The 21,515-nt window shown below is 34.2% G+C and overlaps 1 protein-coding gene across 3 annotated transcripts in view; it reads right to left on the bottom strand.

Annotated features, from left to right (window-relative positions):
* LOC145690840 (gamma-butyrobetaine dioxygenase-like) overlaps positions 1-21,515 on the bottom strand; it is a 108,370-nt gene that overhangs the window by 42,670 nt on the left and 44,185 nt on the right. Inside the window, exons 1-2 of one of the 3 annotated variants that reach the window (XM_081766185.1) lie at positions 6,295-6,437; positions 1,886-2,326 (exon numbers count right to left, since the gene is read on the bottom strand). In XM_081766185.1, the coding sequence (XP_081622311.1) occupies positions 1,886-2,302 (417 nt within the window). In that variant the 5' untranslated portion in view covers positions 2,303-2,326; positions 6,295-6,437. Of the gene's footprint in view, positions 1-1,885; positions 2,327-6,265; positions 6,438-21,515 lie in introns of those variants that run through there. The other 2 variants (XM_081766186.1, XM_081766187.1) reach the window with 2 other exon arrangements.

Raw genomic sequence — 21,515 nt, forward strand, 5'->3', positions numbered from 1 at the left:
CCACCATTTGTTTCACTGAAAAGTGACCAAGTTAAAAATAACAAGAGTATCTTTGAAGCAACACTTATTACTGGTCGTTACAATACTACGTATTTCTAATGCAACAGTTACGTATTAGATGCGTATCACTTCGTATCTTATAAATAATATACATACCTATATGTCAAAGCTTCCTCGTGGCTATAAGATTAGCGTACGTGGTAGAGATGGTTTCATGGAGTAGCCAATTCTCTAGAGCTACGAAATTTCTCCGATTGGACTCAATCTTGGTTACCAGTATTTTTGACGTACTACTTCCATCCCCGTTTACTAAAAGCCGCCGCCCCTCTCCCACGTACAGAAAAATTGAAATCATAGATGGCACGCAGCTTTGGCCAGAAAGACCCAGGTTCGGTTCCTGATGAGAGTTCATGTGGTTCTGATACCAAGATGTAGATCAACGTCTAATATAGCATCGGCACTGAAGAGGACATCAAGCTCCGAGCTAACCGATCATATAATACATTGCAAAAATTATTTCTGCGACATAAATATATAATGTATTGTAATAAAAGTATCACTTTATAAAATCACAAGATTTCAGTAATTGGCAACACTGAAATCATAGAATTCAAAATTGACAGACATTCCACGTGGACGTTGGGGGTAGTGTTGGAGTGTTACTATTACAAAATTTTCTCATGAATTATCTACAAGGTTTAGGACTACGAGCTGAATTCTTTAATGGGAAAAAGAATAAAACTGCAATGTAAACGCAAAAGGATTAAGACCATATCTTAGATAATTTGTCTCTGCAAAAAGCTTTCAGAAATAAACGAAAGCGAAATATGGGTAAAAAGGAACACAAATAACGCACATACAATTAATCTGAACTGATTAGCACGTATCCAAATCAATGGAAGCATCTTAAAAATGAACACACACAATTCTACCAGATATAGAGCAAGATTTTCATTGTATAGCTATTAGCTTCAGTGTTGTTTTTAACAATTCGTCACTCTTCCTCCATTTTTTTTTTTTTTTTTTTTGTCTTTTATATTTAACGTTATGCCACAAATTATCATTATTATTGTATGCCACTATTAATTTTTGTTGTGTTACGACTTTGTATCTTTACAATTAGAAATAAATTACACCTTGCACGCTGGATCGGTGATTTCCTTTTTCCAAGATGGTTTATTTCGTTCATCTTTTGTTTAGGTCATGACAATATAAAATCCAAGTTGAGGTAGGTGCTAAATGTTTCAAAATTATTTTCAACTCCTCAGTCATTTTTTTCCGTGATGCGATTACAAACAACAGACAACATCGCTTTCTACTATCTATCTATCTATATATATATATATATATAAAAGGGGAAAGGAATCCCCCTCCTCCCTATCCTTACAACGGACATTTTAAAAAACGGTCACGTACATACGCACATGTCTCTCTATTTCATACACCGAGTTTCATCCTTCTGTCTTGCGGGATTCTTAAGATACTCAATTTTTCATATACATTTTGACCCTCCCCATCTCCTTCCCTTAGGAAAAGCATCTATCAAAATGATATGATACAATTTAGCTGAGGTAACTTATGTCAGAAATTCACTTCAAACAGTTTAGCTATTTTTCCGTGATCTCACACAAGGCAAGTTTTATTTTTATATACCATATCAGATTTTACTTGTCATTTTTCCTACAGACTTTTCTTATGAAATTATCCTGTATTCCAAAACATCGTTAAATCTAAAAATTATAATACGCTATTTCTTCCTTTCTCTATTTAAAGTTATTTTTGGGGATTTATATTCTTAACAGGTTCAAGAAAAACTAATGTTCACATATATTACACTCATAAACCGAAACGAAAGAAAGCAATGAAATACATTGATGAGACTAACCTTACAATTTGTAATACTACAGTCAACATCGAAGTTCTTCCAAACCACAGTCCGTGACTTCGAAACTGGATGAAAGCAATTATCACACTGACAGTTGTCACGCAGCCACACATATGGAAACGTTGACACGGAGCTGTCACCCCATTCTATGTCCACAAGTGCCTCTTCTGATTTCAAAGTCACATTTTTTATTGCAGTATCTGCCAATCCGAACGGTTCTACACGTTCTTCTGTAGCTTCTTGTTGGTAGAAAAAAGGAGTCACTCGGACCCATTTTCTGGCTGATGTATGCACGTAGTTACATCGCAATTTCCGAAGTTGGTAACTATTTTGTTCCGTATCTGACTTCAGACAAGCAGCAATTTTGCAGAAATCACGTAAGTTTCGCTGCTGGAGGAGTCTTCTCATTGGAAACATCCTGAAGAAAGGCTAGTAACATACCTGCAACACCAGAAAGTATTTTGATAAACAATTTATAGTGACAAGGTAGTGTGCTTATCTCTTCGGACGGCATGCTTATTACGATGGTCCTTAGTTTTCAACTTCCGGGTTTCTTTACTTATTTATTTTGTAATAGTTATTACAAAATAAATACAAATATTATTTAAAAAGTAATGAGCAAGGGACAAAGACAGCATGATAAGTCATCTATTACCGTTGAGTTCATTTTTCTAGTTGCTGCCTTAACCTGGATTTTTGGGTAATTCCAATTCTAATCACATTTGTAATATCTATGGATGGCAACACTGAAAATTCTCCCGATTCGTATTTTCTGGTGTTGAATAACATTAATTATTATTGTGACAAGTTACATTTCATTATCTCTTTTCACTTACGAAAAACGAGCAAAAGAAAAATTGTTAGCTTTTGAAAAATATTTAGTAGTCTGCCCCCTTAACCATATCCATCCACTTCCTTCTTGATCTCCCTTTATCTTCCTTCCCATTCACTAACATTGGCATCACTTTTGATCATACAGTCGTTCCTTTTTCTCATTACATGACATACCACTATAGTCAGGGACGTACGCAGGAAGTTATTTCGGATGGTCCAAAGTTTTCAAGAGGGTTAAAACAACATGAGAACAAATTGTATTAAAATTTGTAAAATTGCCCCTAAAATTGAGGCAAAATTTACCTAAAAGTTGGAATTTCGAGGAGGAGTCCGGAAAATGAAATGAAATCTGTGAGTTTTACGTCCCACGGTTATGCCGGTTAGGCTAAAGGAGACGGTGACTATGAGAGATGAGTGAAATAGTGGAATGAAGAAAGTGGGAGGAAACGGGAGAACCCCGAGAAAACCCACGCACACGGTGTTTCTCCACCACAAAGTTCACTTGGCGGGGGCTGGGATCGAACCCGGGACCCCAAGCACCAGAGGTGAACGCTCTACCACTGAGCCACCGCGCCCCCCGAGGAGGAGTCCGGATCCCCAGGAAACACCTCCTCTGTGCGTGCCTAACTGTAGTCTTCTTTCTTGGACCTTCGCTGATATCTCTACAAACTTGGTTGTTTCATCTACTCTCTAAATTCTCACTGTATCTATTCTTCCTACCCCACACACCCAACGTAGCATTCTCATTTCACAAACATTCACTTTATTATTATTATTATTACAATTATTATTCAAACCTATGTAAATTGATATTTCTCTATCTTCGTTGGCTTTAGTAGATGTGGATTTACTGTTTAAATTTATATTAAAAGTACTAATTTTCAATGGATATTATTTCGTAAATTCAAATTCTAGAGAAGATGATTTGGGATTTGTTACAGATGAGAAAAGGCATTACTGCAGTCCCCATAAGTCGAAGATAAGTAATGAAGAGAGAAAACTGGACAAGAGCAGTCAATGGAAAAAGTCAAATTTCGTACCACGGCCTAATCCTTTGCATCAATTAGCTTACAAACAAGATGGTCACTAAATGGCCTAAATCTGAAAAGAAGGTTATTACAATGAAGCAATCTAAAGTAGTAAACTTCTACAACAAGATATGGTGGCATGGGTTTAGCAGATCGCACGGTAGCCGTTTGTCCCTGTCGGAAAAAAAAAACCCTACTCAAATCGTTCTCCACTTAATTGACATGGCCGTAACTATTGCATCATTACGGTATTGGGATACCAAAAGGATTTCTAAATGTGCCATTAAAGGACATACCACAATTCAGAGCTTTCAAACTGGAACTTGGACAGAAACTGATAGAAGAAAATGGCCATGCAGTATTCACTGATAGAAATGAAGAATCAGATAATGGGGCTGAGAATGTCTACGTCATAGATGGAAGGAACAGTCCTCTTCCGTCTTTAGTTACACGATCTCAAGGAGCAAATCATGTGCCTGACATTTCTTCAGGGATTTAGAAAAGGTGCAGGAACACAAATTGTACAATGAAAGCAATCTTTTTTTTCAGCAGATGTGGTGCTTATTTCTGCTTTATAAGCAACGAAACGGCTTTCCATAGAAGAAAATAAATTTAATTAAAACTTCAATAATATACAAAATTTATTCATGTATGTATTCAGTAACATATGTATACAAAGTTGTAGCATAAAGTAGTAAATTACTGAAAAGAAAAGAGTTTTATGAAAGAATTCTAGGACAATCTGAATAAAATAATAAAATAAACTATGTGTACTTCCAGCAACCAAATCTGTTCAATACGTAGATGGCATTAAGAAAAATAAACTTAATTACTGTATAACTAATTTGTAATAAAGACCGAAGATTCTTGTTAAAGCACATCAGTATTAATCCAAGTTATTTAACTAACGCCGAATGTACTTCTCAAAGAACATTTAGAAAACACACTTGTACCATGCGAAGATTTTTTAAAACATTTTTTCCAACTACTGTTCACAACTGTAAGTCAAAATATACAGCGAAACTAAAGATTTTGAGCAAAAAATGTTTCAGGACTCAAGGAGATTAAAAATCAATGTCCTTTTAAAAGTACATTAGGCCTGTCTCATTACATTGTCCATATTCCCGGACTTCATCAAGTGAAACATAATGTCCTTCTAGAAATACATTGGGGCTTAGGAGGTTATTGTGTGAAATACAATGTGTACGTTTGACATAAAAACCTGTGCACAAAACACGAACTTATGCTAGGTGGCCACTAAAAAGCACGAATATACGTAACCAAACCAAGGCAAGAGCGCAGCAGACTCCTCTTTATATAACTCGATAAAACTCAACACATGTGACAATGTCGACACTTACGCACCATTTTCACACTGTCTTTACCATAAATCATAACAGCGGTACCTCTTCACCAAAGTCTCTTACGCCTCCACATACAGGGCCGCTTGCAACGTCAAAAACAACAAACAATAACAAACATTTCCTTAATTATTCCCCTCACCTTACTTTCACTCACTCTTCCTGACAAACTACAATAAATTCTCCAGTTCATCTGATAAATGGATATAGTATACGAGAGTGCCTCATCATTTAGCGAGGACTCACGAAGTGCAGTCTTTTAAGGATTATTCATTGAGGATATAGGAACTTGAAAATGAGGTAAAAATGCGACTTTCATTTAATTACTGAGTAATATAAAATAAAATGTACGTCGGTTTGCGTTGCGTTTCGTTGTGTTTTATGGTATGCGAAGAATAATAATGTGCCCTTGTACGTAGTGTATGAGTATATGTGGGGAATTTGAAACACATATCGCATGTCACGTGCACGTGAATGCTTCTTACTACTTCTAAATGTAATAAAATCATTTTTATACGTAGTGCAACAGTAGGAAGTACCCACGCGCACAGATCATGAGGCACTGTTGTATACTATTACCTGATAAATTTTCTAAAATTGTTCCGGCGATACAACAGTTAACCCGTTCTCTGGATACAGCCGATTCGTAATTCAAGGCTCTTAATTTACTGGCTATTTGATGTTTGCTTTGCATGAAAGGATTTGGCTTGTGACGCACTTGGCAGAGCCCAAGGGGAATGTGTATTACATATAGGAGTGTATATATTGTAAAACTTACATGACATTATTATCTTTACCATACTATTATAGTTAGAAGTGTATGTAGTCTTTGGAAGGTACTAATTTCATCTTATTTCTCCATTTTCAATCCCATTTCTAATCTACACGAACTGTTTACTAACATTCTATTTACAGACGTAAGCTTTGTCCAGACATAAAGTAACTCTACATGCTAGTTAAATATTTCTTAAAGGCATAGTACGTGATCTACATAAAACTTTACGAACGGAACTGGGAAATTAACTGTCACTATTCCAGCCGGTGTCATTTCTTTCGATATACGAACATTGATTCTACACATTAACACATAGATTTAAGTGAGAATAAGTAGCACGTTAATGTTACAGTCAGAGAAAACAAGATAACCATTTGCTTACCTTTATATGCAATAATTATTCTTACTTACCCTTCGAGTAATTTGCCACTCAGCTGAGTTGACGTGCAGAATATATTTTGCATTTTGATGCTCAGATATTATACAGTTTCGTAGATATACCAGTTTCTATGAGCGAATTCTATTCATATGGGAAAATATTATTTCCCCAATAATAGGAAATCACGGTGCAAAGAGGAAAACAAGCACTATTCCGTATCAGCATTAACCAAATCTGCGAAGCGTAACGAAACGCAAAGTTGAAAAACATAATTTCGTCGATTATCTCATATTAAAATGAAGTTTTTGTCGCAAATCTGACGGAATGGGGGTGAAAATTCCCCACTCTAGTCTTTTCAACATTATGAAGACGGAAATGCGAGCAAAGTAAAACGCAAATTTTGCGCTTCGTTTTCGCAAACCGGTATGGAATGAAATATCAAGGACCTTAGGTATAGAGGATCATTATCGAGTTATTCTGTATTATATTCAATGATCAATAATGCATAAAACAGAAGGTCACTCTTGGAGACACATCCCTGGTACCAGTGAAAATAGCAATAAACCCCAAGGCTGCTATGAATAGTGACATCATATAGCAGACAAACTTTAATAGTCCCTATCCTTGTACCCCTTGTACCTCTTTGAGGGGGTTGGATCTAAGGGGCCGAAACGGTATTACGACTATATGGCCCATATGTAGAACTGAAAGTACAGTAGATACAAAACACGTATATAATATGAATAAACATGTCGCCATGGCCCATATGTAGAACTGAACGACTATATGGCCCATATGTAGAACTGAAAGTACAGTAGATACAAAACACGTATATAATATGAATAAACAGTGCAAACTCGTAGGGTCGCGTTTTAATATAATGGCTGGGAGTGCGTAATAATATTCTTTGTGTGTGGTAGTAATTGTGTTTAGAACATTATCGAATTACAGTTCCAAGAAACGTTATTTACTACTGTATATCACACAAGCTAAATCTTGTTAATAAACTGTGCTCCGTTTCTTACATACAAAACACCGTGGCTACTAACAAGGAAATTACTATTTTATTTCGAGACAGTGCATTAAGAAGAAAAAATATTTTCAATATTCCACTTGTTTTTGAAGCTTGCTGGACTTCAAAACACAGCAGCATCAGCGATTTTTTTTTTTTAACATTTCGTAGAAATAGGGTGCATAGTTTCTGAAACCAGGAGCAATACTTATTGTCCTTTTTTGTGTAGAAACAAGAAGTCTTAATTGTTTCTTTGGCAGTTACGTCAACACTCTTCGTACCTTAAGCCAATGGTAGAAATTTTACAAGGTTTCAGCAGAATTTCATGGCGACAAAATCATGTATTATTGGATCGATTAATATGTTAAGGATCAAAATGATGGAGCTGAAGCCACTTTTGATCTATAACAATTATACTCGTGTTTCTGACGAACTTAATATTCAATTGTGAGTTCCCAAATTTGCATATCGACAGGCTAATCGTGCTAAGCCTCCTTAGACAAATGCGGAACAATATTATCGACGAACCATATTTATACAGTATGTAGATTCTTTGCTAGTTATCCTCGTCCTTGACACTGCAGCACCGTAAAATGAAAGGTGTTTATAAACCACAACTCATGAAAATGATAGCAAAGTAAATCACACTTACGAAGTCGACGGTTTTCTATCTCAAGCTGAGTGCCAGTATGAATTATGAATACATAGAAGTATAGAAGCAGGCAATTTCGAAAAACTCATTCTTTTTGATTAGATGGTAATGCAACATTTTATTCTCTAGAAATTGAGAAAGAAATACAAGTGTAATTACTCTCCCAGTTACAACATATAGTGTTGGAAGAAGTCCAAGCGTTCTAAAACGTGTTGAAACATGGTTAATAGCCACTATTTTTGAAGAAAGATTGACAGGATTGTGTATGATAACTCTTCATCCGGAACTTATAAATAGAAGCAAAATACAATTCATATGAGACGAGTTAAATATTTTTGCGAAGAAACCAAGACGTATGGAATTTTTGTTCAACAAGTAGGCCAATTAATATGTCACATAATGGTAAATGACTACTTATTCACACATATATGTATTTTTTCATGTACGTTTTTCGCTATATTGTGTGTCCAAATATCTTATTATTATTGTAAAACTTTGTCTCATATAGGATTTTGGGTAGAGTAGTTAATAAAAAGAGCGTCCGGAATCGACTCCCAATACCAGGTTTTATATTATACAGATTCCTCTACAAAGGTATTTTTACAAAATACTATACAAATTGGTCTCTCTAGTATCAAGGTGAGTTATAGGTGGTCTTTGACCGTAAGATCGCAGACAGGATCTCCAACAGAGCCCCGAAGCAGCAGCAGCGTCATTTAAGATTTTGCTTGGGGGGGCAAGACCCCTTGATATAAGTAAAATTTCGCGTGTTTCACTGATTTACTAGGCCTACTATTCTATTGATAAAATCTATATACATCTCAAACTCAGGGGGGGGGGGGCAAATGCCCCTCCCTGCCCCCCTAAATGGCGCCCCTGGCTTCGATATCTACAGAAGTTTCGCCAAAGCATACAAAGAAACAATAGCACAATAGTTTCGATAACATCTGTGTGGTCCTTCGGTAGGCTACACATCCGGTAAGAAGCTCAATCCTAATGGTAAAATTGGTAGGAGAAAAGAGTAGCCTTGGCCAAAACAAAAGACTCGTAGCCGGCTTGTATAGATAATTGAATTCAAATTTTCAAGTATTCATTTACTGACTGCCCATATCGTGTATGCATGCATTGGCATGCATTATTTAATAAGTAAATAAATTACACACAATTAATTATGTCAGTGATAAACGGTGTTTATTGGGCAAAAAACCCTCCAAAGAATGAATATTAATCTTAGACTGGTGAAATGGTTATCCTTCGTTTTCATTATCATTTGGCCATGAAACAAACGCCTGACAGATATACAATCCGTATATACAAGTATGTGATGTTGAAATATATAACTCGTAGGGTATGATGCTTTACTTTTTCAAAAATTTCAGTACTTCTAGTGAAATGAAATCTTTAATTTTACGCCCCACAGTTATGCCGGTTAGGCTAAAGGAGACGGTAATGATGAGAAATGAATGAAATGGTGGAATAAAGAAAGTGGGAGGAAACGGGAGAACCGCGAGAAAACCCACGAGCACGGTGTTATTCCACCACAAAGTCCACACGGCGCGATCTGGAATCGAACCAGGGGCCCCAAGCACCAGAGGTGAACGCTCTACCACTGAGCCACCGCGCTCCCACAGTACTTCTAGTGTACTCCTAAAAATGTAATAAAGAACTAATGGCCATGTTTTTTTTTAAAAAAAATATTCAATTAGAACTGGACAATTTACACAAAATTTGGAATCGACAAATTAAAACGGCACGTTTCTAGCACTTGTGGGTTCGAGATTTCATTGTTGAAACGATTGAAGACAAACATATAAACTTTTCTGTGAGGAGAAACATATACGCGTAAATCTAGTATTTTAATATATAGATAATAATTGGAATAGTTTTATCTTCGAGTACTGTTTTTTTAATATTCGCAATATTGAAATTTTTAACTTACATTTTTCACGTGTTTGAAAAAAAGAGATATCATTATTAGTAAAATTACCCTAATACAGACATTTTTTTTCAATTTTTCCGGAAAATCGAAAAAATGTTTTTCTAATGTTCAAAATTTCCGGAAATTTGACAACTCTAGTTCAGACACACTTGTACTTTGCCTAGCATTAAACTCTGATCTTAGTTCCGACGCAGTTCGCTGCCTGTTCTGTTTTACATTTGGACTTCTTTTCTCCTTGGTTTCGCCACTTGTTGAAGACAATCACCACAGCACACCTCGAACACCTGACAAGAGTAGATGGGTGGCACCTGACCCCCGGTAGCTGAAAAATCGCCTTTTTTCCAGGGTCTTCTGAGATCAAGGACTCAATTTTCCAGTGTCTAACGATACGCTATGACCCAAGCACCGTCCACCCATGGTCTTTTACGAACTCTATGTTAGGGGTGTAATTGTTCCCTTTTATGAGCACTTTTTAGGGGGTGGATTCGTTCCCTTTTATGAGCATATTTTCCAACCCCTATTTTAACATAGCAGAAATTACATAAGACTACGAACACATAGCAGAGCCGATAATCTTTTTAGGGGTGGACTCGTTCCCTTTTATGAGCACTTTTTTCAACCCCTATTCGAACATAGCAGATAATAGGAACACATAGAAGAGCAGATAACACATAAGACTCGTTCCCTTTTATGAGCATATTTTCCAACCTCTATTTTAACATAGCAGAAATGACATAAGACTACGAACACATAGAAGAGCATAAGACTATGTAATATAGCAGAGCTAATACATGAGTATGGCTTATTTTCCAACCCTTATTTTAACATAGCAGAGAATACATAATATTCATTCCCTTTTATGATCACTTTTTCAACCCCTATTGGAACATAGCAGATAATACATAAGACTACGTAACATAGCAAGGGTGAACTCGTTCCCTTTTATGACCTCCATTTTAGGGGTGAACTCGTTCCCTTTTATGAGCACTTTTTCAACCCCTATTTTAACATAGCACAAATGACATAAGAATACGTAACATACCAGAGCTAATAAAAGACTACGGCTTATTTTTCAACCCTTATAAGACTACGTAACATAGCAGGGGTGTACTCGTTCCAACCCTTATTTTAACATAACAGAAATAGCAGACAATGAGCAAAGATAACAATCCAACACCCATGGTCTACAGATAGTCATTTTAGAGGGTGCATTCATTCATTCTCTTTGATGACCATTTTTCCACACCTAATTGAAATTACATAGCAGAGCAGATAATCCATAAGATTCGTTTCCTTTTATGAGCACTTTTAGGGGTGCATTCGTACTCTTTTATGATTACTTTTTCAACCCCTATTTGAACATTTTAACAAAGCAGAAATTTATGAACACATTCTCCTTCCATATATTATTTTAAGGTAGCACTGATTTCGTTCCCAACCCCTAATTTAACATAGCAGAAATGACACAAGCATGTCTCCAAACTACTGACCATCGTGAACAAAGGTCAAACTCAAAAACGAAACAAGATATCGAGGTGCTGTTTCCACATTTAGTAATTGGTCAACAACTAGTACATGTTAAAAAAGTACTGACCATAGAGGTCAAAGGTCAAAATACTTAAAACCTAATAACTCGGAAACGGAGCCATATATTGAGGTGGTAAAAATGAAATGAAATGAAATTTTTGAGTTTTACGTCCCACGGTTATGCCGGTTAGGCTAAAGGAGACGGTGATGATGAGTAATGAATGAAATGGTGGAATGAAGAAAGTGGGAGGAAACGGGAGAACCCCGAGAAAACCCACGCACACGGTGTTTGTCCACCATTATTGAAGTGGTGTTTCCACATTTAGTAATAGGTCATCAACTACCAGCAGTTCCAAAATAATGGCCATCGAGGTCAAAGGTCAAAATACTTAAAACCTAATAACTCTAAAATGGAACCACATATTGAGATGGTGTTTCCACATTTAGTAATAGGTCATCAGCTGCTACAAGTTCCAAAATAATGATCATCGAGGTCAAAGGTCAAAATACTTAAAACCCAACACGAAAACGGTTCCGCATATTGAGGTGGTGTTTCCACATTTAGTAACAGGTCATCAACTACTACAAGTTCCAAAATAATGACCATCAAGGTCAAAGGTCAAAATACTTAAAACCTAATAACTCAGAAACGGAGTCACATATTGAGGTGGTGTTTCCACATTTAGTAATTGATCATCAACTACTACAAGTTCCAAAATAATGATAATCGAGGTCAAAGGTCAAAGTACTTAAAACCTAATAACTCGGAAACGGAGTCACATATTGAAGTGGTGTTTCCACATTTAGTAATAGGTCATCAACTACTACAAGTTCCAAAATAATGATAATCGAGGTCAAAGGTCAAAATACTTAAAACCTAATAACTCTAAAACGGAACCACATATTGAGATGGTGTTTCCACAATTAGTAATAGGTCATCAGCTGCTACAAGTTCCAAAATAATGATCATCGAGGTCAAAGGTCAAAATGCTTAAAACCCAACAACACGAAAACGGTTCCGCATATTGAGATGGTGTATCCACATTTAGTAACAGGTCATCAACTACTACAAGTTCCAAAATATTGACCATCAATGTCAAAGGTTAAAATACTTAAAACCTAATAACTCAGAAACGGAGTCACATATTGAGGTGGTGTTTCCACATTTAGTAATTGATCATCAACTACTACAAGTTTCAAAATAATGATCATCGAGGTCAAAGGTCAAAGTACTTAAAACCTAATAACTCGGAAACGGAGTCACATATTGAAGTGGTGTTTCCACATTTAGTAATAGGTCATCAACTACTACAAGTTCCAAAATAATGATAATCGAGGTCAAAGGTCAAAATACTTAAAACCTAATAACTTGAAAACGGAGCCACATATTGAGATGGTGTTTCCACATTTAGTAATTGGTCATCAACTACTACAAGTTTAAAAAAATGACCATCGAGGTCAAAGGTCAATCTCGTAAACGAAGTCACATATTGAGATGACGTTTCCTCATTTAGTAAATTTGTGTGATCTATTCAATTTTGTACCAAGCAGAAAAAAGTGAAGAAGGAATAAATTTGAGTGGCGTATTTAATGAGAAAGAAATCAAAGAAACAATTTTAACTAGCGCAGAATTTCTGTACCTTTTTGAGCTATTCAAACAAACGCAAAAATTAATTTGGATGGACTAACAAAAAACAAAGATAAGATATACAATAATAACTAGCTGAGAATTTTATATCATCTTGTACTATTTAAACAAAACGAAGGGGTAAAATTGAGAAAGCGAACATGGACCATTTTACTCAAATTTGGATGGAGTATTTAGCTTTGTATGATCCAGAAAAAAGTGAAGAAAGTCCATTTTAACTAGTCCAATATTTCTGTACAATTTTGTACTACCCCAATTTGATTTTTGTACCAATCAGAAGAAAAGCAAAGATATGCCATTTTAACTATTTAAACAAACGAAAAGATAAATTTGAATGACCTATTCAATTTTGTACCAACGAGAAATGCCATTTTATCAAGCTCAGAATTTTATATCATTTTGTACTACTCCAATAAACGAAGGAATAGAGTATTTAGTTTTATACCATCCAGAAAAAAGAAGTGAAGATTAGGTGGATTATCTTCTTTTGTACCAATTGGAAAAGAGAAGAAGAGCTACTTTAACTAGCTTGGAATTTTATATCAGTATGTACTGTTTAAACCCTTTTAACTAGCTCAGAATTCATGTAACTTTTGAACTACTGAAATGTTCTATTTTTGTATCAGAAAAAAGAGAAAAATACCATTTTAACAAGCTCAGAATTTATATACATTTTGTACTAATCAAATATACGAAAGAATAAATTTAAGTGAGCTATTCAATTTTGTACCAACGAGAAATGCCATTTTAAATAGCTGAGAATTTTACTACTCAAATAAACAATGGAGTATTTAGTTTTTACCACCGAGAAAAACAAAGAAAGGACTTATAATTTGTCAACTCTAAAAAGGACCATTCTGTATTATTTCAACAAACAAAAGGAAAAAGCAAAAAAAGGACCATTTTAAACTAGTTTAATAAAGGAAGGCATAAATATGAGTGAAACCAGAGAGAAAACCGAAGAAGGCCCATTTTAACTAGTTCAATATTTCTGTACACTTTTGTACTACCCAAATAAACGAAAGAAGGGCCATTTTATACTGTTTTGTACCAATAAAGACTGAGGATAACTTGAGTAGTCTAAGTTTTTGTACTCATTCGAAGAAAAGTAATGATACATTTTAACTAGCTCAGCTTTTTCATACCTAATGTTGCCATTTAAATATGGGTGTTCTAACCATTCGTAACAGGCTTAGATTTTTATGCCTTTTTGTAATATTTGTACCAAACAGAAAAAAGCTACACAAATAAACAAAGGAATAAACTTGTAATAACCACAAAAAGCGAAGAAAAAACATTTGGTTGGCCTATTGAATTTTATACCAACGAGGAATCTCAATTCCAGGCCATGTTTTACTATTTAAACAAACGAAGGGATAAATTTGAGAAAGCGAACATGGACTGAGAATTTTATATCATTTTGTAATACTCAAATTTGGATGGATTATTTAGTTTTGTACCAAGCAGAAAAAGGAAAGAACTAACATTTTGTACTAATCAAATTTGGGTGGCCTATTTAATTTTGTCCATTCTTTAACTAGCTCAAACAAACGAAAGAATAAATTTGAGTGGCTTAAGCAAAGAAGGTCAATTTATACCTTTTTGTGCTAATCAATTTTGTACCAAGTAGAAAAAAATTTGTTTGCAATTAAAAAGCGGATAAGGTCTATTTTTATGTACATTTTGTACTACTCAAATTCTACTCTCTGTACCAACCAGAAGAAAATGAAAAAAGGGTCATTTTAACTAGCCCAGAATTTCTATACCTTTTTGTGCTATTCAAATAAACGAAAAAACAAAGAAGGATAATTTTATATCTATTCGTACTAATCAAATTTGTGTGACCTATTCACTTTTGTAGCAAACAGAGAAAGCTCCTTTTCGTTTTGTACCAACCACGAAAAAAGGGAAGAAGGTTCATTTTGTATTACTCTAATAAATTTGGGTGGTCTATTTCTTTTTTGTAACAATCCGAAGAAAAGCTCAGAATGTTATACCTTTGTGGTGCTACATTTTGTATATTTTTGTGGCATCCAGATCAGTTTATTTATTTCTTTTAAAGAAAACAATACACTACTTTTACTGACAATTCAGTTGTCAGAGTCCAATGTTTGTAATCTATGAAATTCTTAATATCACAATACTACAAATTGATCCATTTATAAAATAATATAATTAACAGTTCAAGTTCGTCTATTCATACACATTCAAATGCATATGCTAGAGTGTCTCAGTGTTCATTTACAGAATTAAATAATTGTTTATCTTTCTCTAAAAACATTTCTACTATTTCTTTGATATAATAATCACACTCTGTAATGTATTCATACACCAGATTATATTTTTTCTCTAAAGTATAAGTGTTCTTAATATTACAACCTTTAAAATGCTTCTTTAAATAAAGTTTATAGATTTTCTCTCTCATTTCACTTTAAATTAAGATCGTCCACACCTTTTGTAATAATTTGTAATCATACTGCAGCAAACAGGTGTGATCTTTTTCATTTTCATTATGTTCAGAACATGCTTCGCATAATAACACTGAATTTGGTGTGTACTCATTAAATAATTGTATAACATATGTATCACTAATACTTTCACTATTACAATCGCACTTATTAGCTTCCACTTCAAAATAAGTAATATTGAAACACTGTCATCATCACATTCCGGGAGTATTTCATCATTATATCTATTATAGCGTCTAAAATAATACACTTCTTCTATTTCTTGTGTTGGATATATGATTCTTACTTTATCACGTAATTCATCTGGCAAATCGGGGTCAGGCGGATGAATTAACAGTATACGTTTTTCGTTTTCACGCTGAATTTCTTTTTCTCTAGGTGAAACATAAGCAATTTCCATGGTAGTCATTTTTTCTGCTCTTCAGCAAAAACAAATCAAATAAATATTTTTTTCAAGTGTGATACATCTATTTATATATCTATAATAAAAGCATTCTATGCATTCTCCGTGTTTAAAAATATGTTTCAAGCAATACAAAGAAACAATTCGTTAATATAACATCATGATGTATGTTCTATTATTTTCCAAATATACTCCATTAACTTATATTCCATCTAATAAAATACATAAATGCAAAAATATATATTTGTTTTTTTTGACTTAGCCGAGGAAAGAAAGTTTAAAAAATAATTCCATTAAGTAAAATATAATTGAATCGTTGAGCAAGAGGCAGTACCTTAAGACCCTCACTATACTAGCGATATAAATGTTAGGTAACGCAATCGTAACGTTGCTTAAATATCTGCAGCACTCTTTATAGATGGTATGGAACATGGAACTTTGAAAACTTTTCTTTTCCTTGATGAGCTGATTCTTACTTTGATATGATCTCTTCTGCTGTGATCAAAAATGGCCATGCATGCTGTCATGATTGGTCGTCATTCATCAGTTTTCTTTAGTACGCTAATTGCTATGGAGTCTGTTCTACACAATTATGACTCAACTCTGGTTTGTTAAATCTCACGTTCAAATATTTTATGAGCCTTACTTAGTGACGGGAGAGGCAGTTTAAATTGTTCTCTGGATGACACAAAAATATACAAAATGTAGCACCACAAAGGTATAACATTCTGAGCTTTTCTTCTGAATGTTACAAAAATGAAATAGACCACCCAAATTTATTAGAGTAATACAAAATGAACCTTCTTCCCTTTTTTCGTGGTTGGTACAAAATTAAAAGGACCTTTGTCGCGCTTGCTATAAAAGTGAATAGGTCACACAAATTTGATTAGTACGAAAGGATATAAAATTATCCTTCTTCGTTTTTTCATTTATTTGAATAGCACAAAAAGGTATAGAAATTCTGGGCTAGTTAAAATGACCCTTCTTTGATTTTCTTCTGGTTGGTACAGAGAGTAGAATTTGAGTAGTACAAAATGTACATAAAAATAGACCTTATCCGCTTTTTAATTGCAAACAAAATTTTTTCTACTTGGTACAAAATTGAATAGCACAAAAAGGTATAAATTGACCTTCTTTGCTTAAGCCACTCAAATTTATTCTTTCGTTTGTTTGAGCTAGTTAAAGAATGGACAAAACTAAATAGGCCACCCAAATTTCATTAGTACAAAATGTTAGTTCTTTCCTTTTTCTGCTTGGTACAAAACTAAATAATCCATCCAAATTTGAGTATTACAAAATAATATAAAATTCTGAGTCCATGTTCGCTTTCTCAAATTTATCCCTTCGTTTGTTTAAATAGTAAAACATGGCCTGGAATTGAGATTCCTCGTTGGTATAAAATTCAATAGGCCAACCAAATGGTTTTTCTTCGCTTTTTGTGGTTATTACAAGTTTATTCCTTTGTTTATTTGTGTAGCTTTTTTCTGTTTGGTACAAATATTACAAAAAGGCATAAAAAACTAAGCCTGTTACGAATGGTTAGAACACCCATATTTAAATGGCAACATTAGGTATGAAAAAGCTGAGCTAGTTAAAATGTATCATTACTTTTCTTCGAATGAGTACAAAAACTTAGACTACTCAAGTTATCCTCAGTCTTTATTGGTACAAAAAAGTATAAAATGGCCCTTCTTTCGTTTATTTGGGTAGTACAAAAGTGTACAGAAATATTGAACCAGTTAAAATGGACCTTCTTCGGTTTTCTCTCTGGTCTCATTCATATTTATGCCTTCGTTTATTAGGCTAGTTTAAAATAGTCCTTTTTTGCTTTTTCCTTTTGTTTGTTGAAATAATACAGAATGGTCCTTTTTAGAGTTGACACAAATTATAAGTCCTTTCTTTGTTTTTCTCGGTGGTAAAAACTAAATACTCCATTGTTTATTTGAGTAGTAAAATTCTCAGCTATTTAAAATGGCATTTCTCACTGCTACAAAATTGAATAGGTCACTTAAATATATTCTTTCGTATATTTGATTAGTACAAAATGTATATAAATTCTGAGCTTGTTAAAATGGTATTTTTCTCTTTTTTCTGATTGATACAAAAATAGAACATTTCAGTAGTTCAAAAGTTACATAAATTCTGAGCTAGTTAAAAGGGTTTAAACAGTACATACTGATATAAAATTCCAAGCTAGTTAAAGTAGCTCTTCTTCTCTTTTCCAATTGGTACAAAAGAAAATATTCCACCTAATCTTCACTTCTTTTCTTCTGGTTGGTATAAAACTAAATACTCTATTCCTTCGTTTATTGGAGTAGTACAAAATGATATAAATTTCTGAGCTTGATAAAATGGCATTTCTCGTTGGTACAAAATTGAATAGGTCATTCAAATTTCTTTTCGTTCGTTTAAATAGTTAAAATTGCATATCTTTGCTTTTCTTCTGATTGGTACAAAAATAAAATAGACCACTGAAATTTGTTCCCTCTATGTTTTGAATAGCACAAAAAGGTATAAAATGGTGAGCTAGTTAAAATGACCCTTCTTTGATTTTCTTCTGATTGGTACAAAAATCAAATTGGGGTAGTACAAAATTGTACAGAAATATTGAACTAGTTAAAATGGACCTTCTTCACTTTTTTTCTGGATCATACAAAGCTAAATACTCCATCCAAATTTGAGTAAAATGGTCCATGTTCGCTTTCTCAAATTTACCCCTTCGTTTTTTTTAAATAATACAAGATGACATAAAATTTTCAGGTAGTTAATATTGTATATCTTTGCTTTCTTTCTTGTTAGTCCATCCAAATTAATTTTTGCGTTTGTTTGAATAGCTCAAAAAGGTACAGAAATTCTGCGCTAGTTAAAATTGTGTTTCTTTGATTTCTTTCTCATTAAATAAGCCACTCAAATTTATTCCTTCTTCACTTTTTTTCTGCTTGGTACAAAATTGAAAAGATCACACAAATTTATTTAATGAGGAAACGTCATCTCAATATGTGATTTCGTTTACGAGATTGACCTTTGACCTCGATGGTCATTATTTTTGAAACTTGTAGTAGTTGATGACCAATTACTAAATGTGGAAACACCATCTCAATACGTGGCTCCGTTTTCAAGTTATTAGGTTTTAAGTATTTTGACCTTTGATCTCGATGGTCAGTATTTTGGAACTTGTAGTAGTTGACGACCTATTACTAAATGTGGGAACACAACTTCAATATGTGACTCCGTTTCCGAGTTACTAGGTTTTAAGTATTTTGACCTTTGACCTCGATGGTCATTATTTTGGAACTTGTAGTAGTTGACGATCTATTACTAAATGTGGAAACACCACCTCAATATGTGACTCCGTTTTCGAGTTATTGGGTTTTAAGTATTTTGACCTTTGACCTCGATGATCATTATTTTGGAACTTGTAGTAGTTGATGACCAATTACCAAATGTGGAATAGCCACCTCAATATGTGACTCGGTTTTCGAGTTATTAGGTTTTAAGTATTTTGACCTTTGAGCTTGATGATCATTATTTCGGAACTTGTAGTAGTTGATGATGTATTACTAAATGTGGAAACACCACCTCAACATGTGACTCCGTTTCCGAGTTTTTAGGTTTTAAGTATTTTGACCTTTGACCTTGATGGTCGTTATTTTGGAAATTGTGGTAGTTGATGACCTATTACTAAATGTGAAAACAGCACCTCAATATGCGGATCCGTTTTCGAGTTATTGGGTTTTAAGTATTTTGAGCTTTGAGCTCGATGATTATTATTTTGTAACTTCTGGTAGTTGATGACCTATTACTAAATGTGGAAACACCACCTCAATATGTGACTCCGTTTCCGAGTTTTTAGGTTTTATGTATTTTGACCTTTGACCTCGATGATCATTATTTTGAAACTTGTAGTAGTTGATGGTGGTGTAGTAGTAGTAGTAGTGCGTGGAACGTAATAAACAATTCATCAAAGACTGCTCCAATGCGCGAAATATCACAAGTTAATTATAGAAATAATTTCGCTGATCCTGCTGCCATTACTGAAGTCTTTAATCAGTATTTTCTTAATACGAATTTACCACCTGGAAAGTCGGATCTCGCTGTAGAGCCAAATATTCCATGCAACAAACATAGTATGTATGTAACTTCGGTAACTGAAGAAGAATTGTTGGACTGTATCAAAAGGCTTTCTAGTACACGTTCAGCAGGTATAGATGAAGTCCCATCCCTAATTATAAAAAAGAGTGCGCATTTAATAGTGAAACAACTATGCTTTCTTGTAAATGTATCATTTGAATCAGGCGTTTTCCCCGACAGATTGAAGACTGCAAAAGTTATACCTTTGCACAAAAAAGGAAATACTTGTGATGTTCAAAACTATAGGCCGAAGATTTTTGAATCACTAATGTTATCACGCTTGAGAAATTTTATATCCTGTCATAACCTAATCTCCTCTTCTCAACATGGTTTCCAAAAAAACAAATCAATTGATACAGCGTTGTTTAACTTTATTAAAGAGGTTTCTACAGTACTTGATAAGGGAAAATATGCAGTAGGTTTATTTGTTGATTTCTCCAAGGCATTCGACAGTGTTCAACACTTTCTTCTACTGGCAAAACTCCAGAAATATGGTATTAGGGGTGTAGTACATGAATGGTTTCGCTCGTACCTGACAAACAGAAAACAAGTAGTAAAAATACAAAAAATAATTAACAATAAGCAAGTCACATTTTCATCCAAAACTGCTACTATCTCTGCTGGTGTTCCTCAAGGCTCAATTCTTGGGCCAATTCTTTTTTTATTTTACATAAATGATCTTGTTCAATATATGTATCCCCAACATATTGTACTATATGCTGACGATGTAAATATCCTTGTAACAGCGGACAATACAGTTGAACTAGAAAGTAAATTAAAACAAACTGTGGAGCGTTTGATAAAATGGACATCTCAGAATCAACTGCTGATAAATGCAAAGAAAACAAAAGCACTAAATTTTCATTACTCATGTACATCTCGAACAGTACCACCCATTGTGATAAATTCAACTGATGTAGACTATTCAAAATCCACTAAATTTTTAGGTGTAACAATAAGCAATAGGCTTACATGGGATGCACATATTACTGAGCTAAACAGCAAATTAAGCCGTATCTGTTTTGTCATTTATAGACTACGTGGTTCAGTTTCAAAAGAAACTTTGCTGTTATTGTACTATGGTAAGTTTCAATCCTTGTTAAATTACGGAATAATTTTCTGGGGAGCCTCCTACTCCAGTGTTACTACTTTTCGTCTACAGAAAAAGGCAATAAGATCTATTTTTAATCTATCACCAAGGTCCTCATGCAAAAGGGTCTTTCAGTCAAATAAAATTTTAACTGTGCCTTGTCTGTACATATACAAAAGTATCATATGTGTAAAGAGAAATGAAAGTAGTTTTCTTCATGTTGACGATGTACATTCATACAACACACGACAAAAGAATAACATATTCAAAGCATACCAAAACTATGCGTGCACCAAAAGAAGTGTTCTTCCTATGTCCGCTAAGTTGTTCAATAAGCTCCCAAGTTATTTGAAGGATATCAAAAACATACGAAATTTCAAAAA

Source organism: Thermobia domestica, chromosome 7 (assembly GCF_964235325.1).
Source record: "Thermobia domestica chromosome 7, izTheDome1.hap1.1, whole genome shotgun sequence".
NCBI lineage: Eukaryota > Metazoa > Arthropoda > Insecta > Zygentoma > Lepismatidae > Thermobia > Thermobia domestica.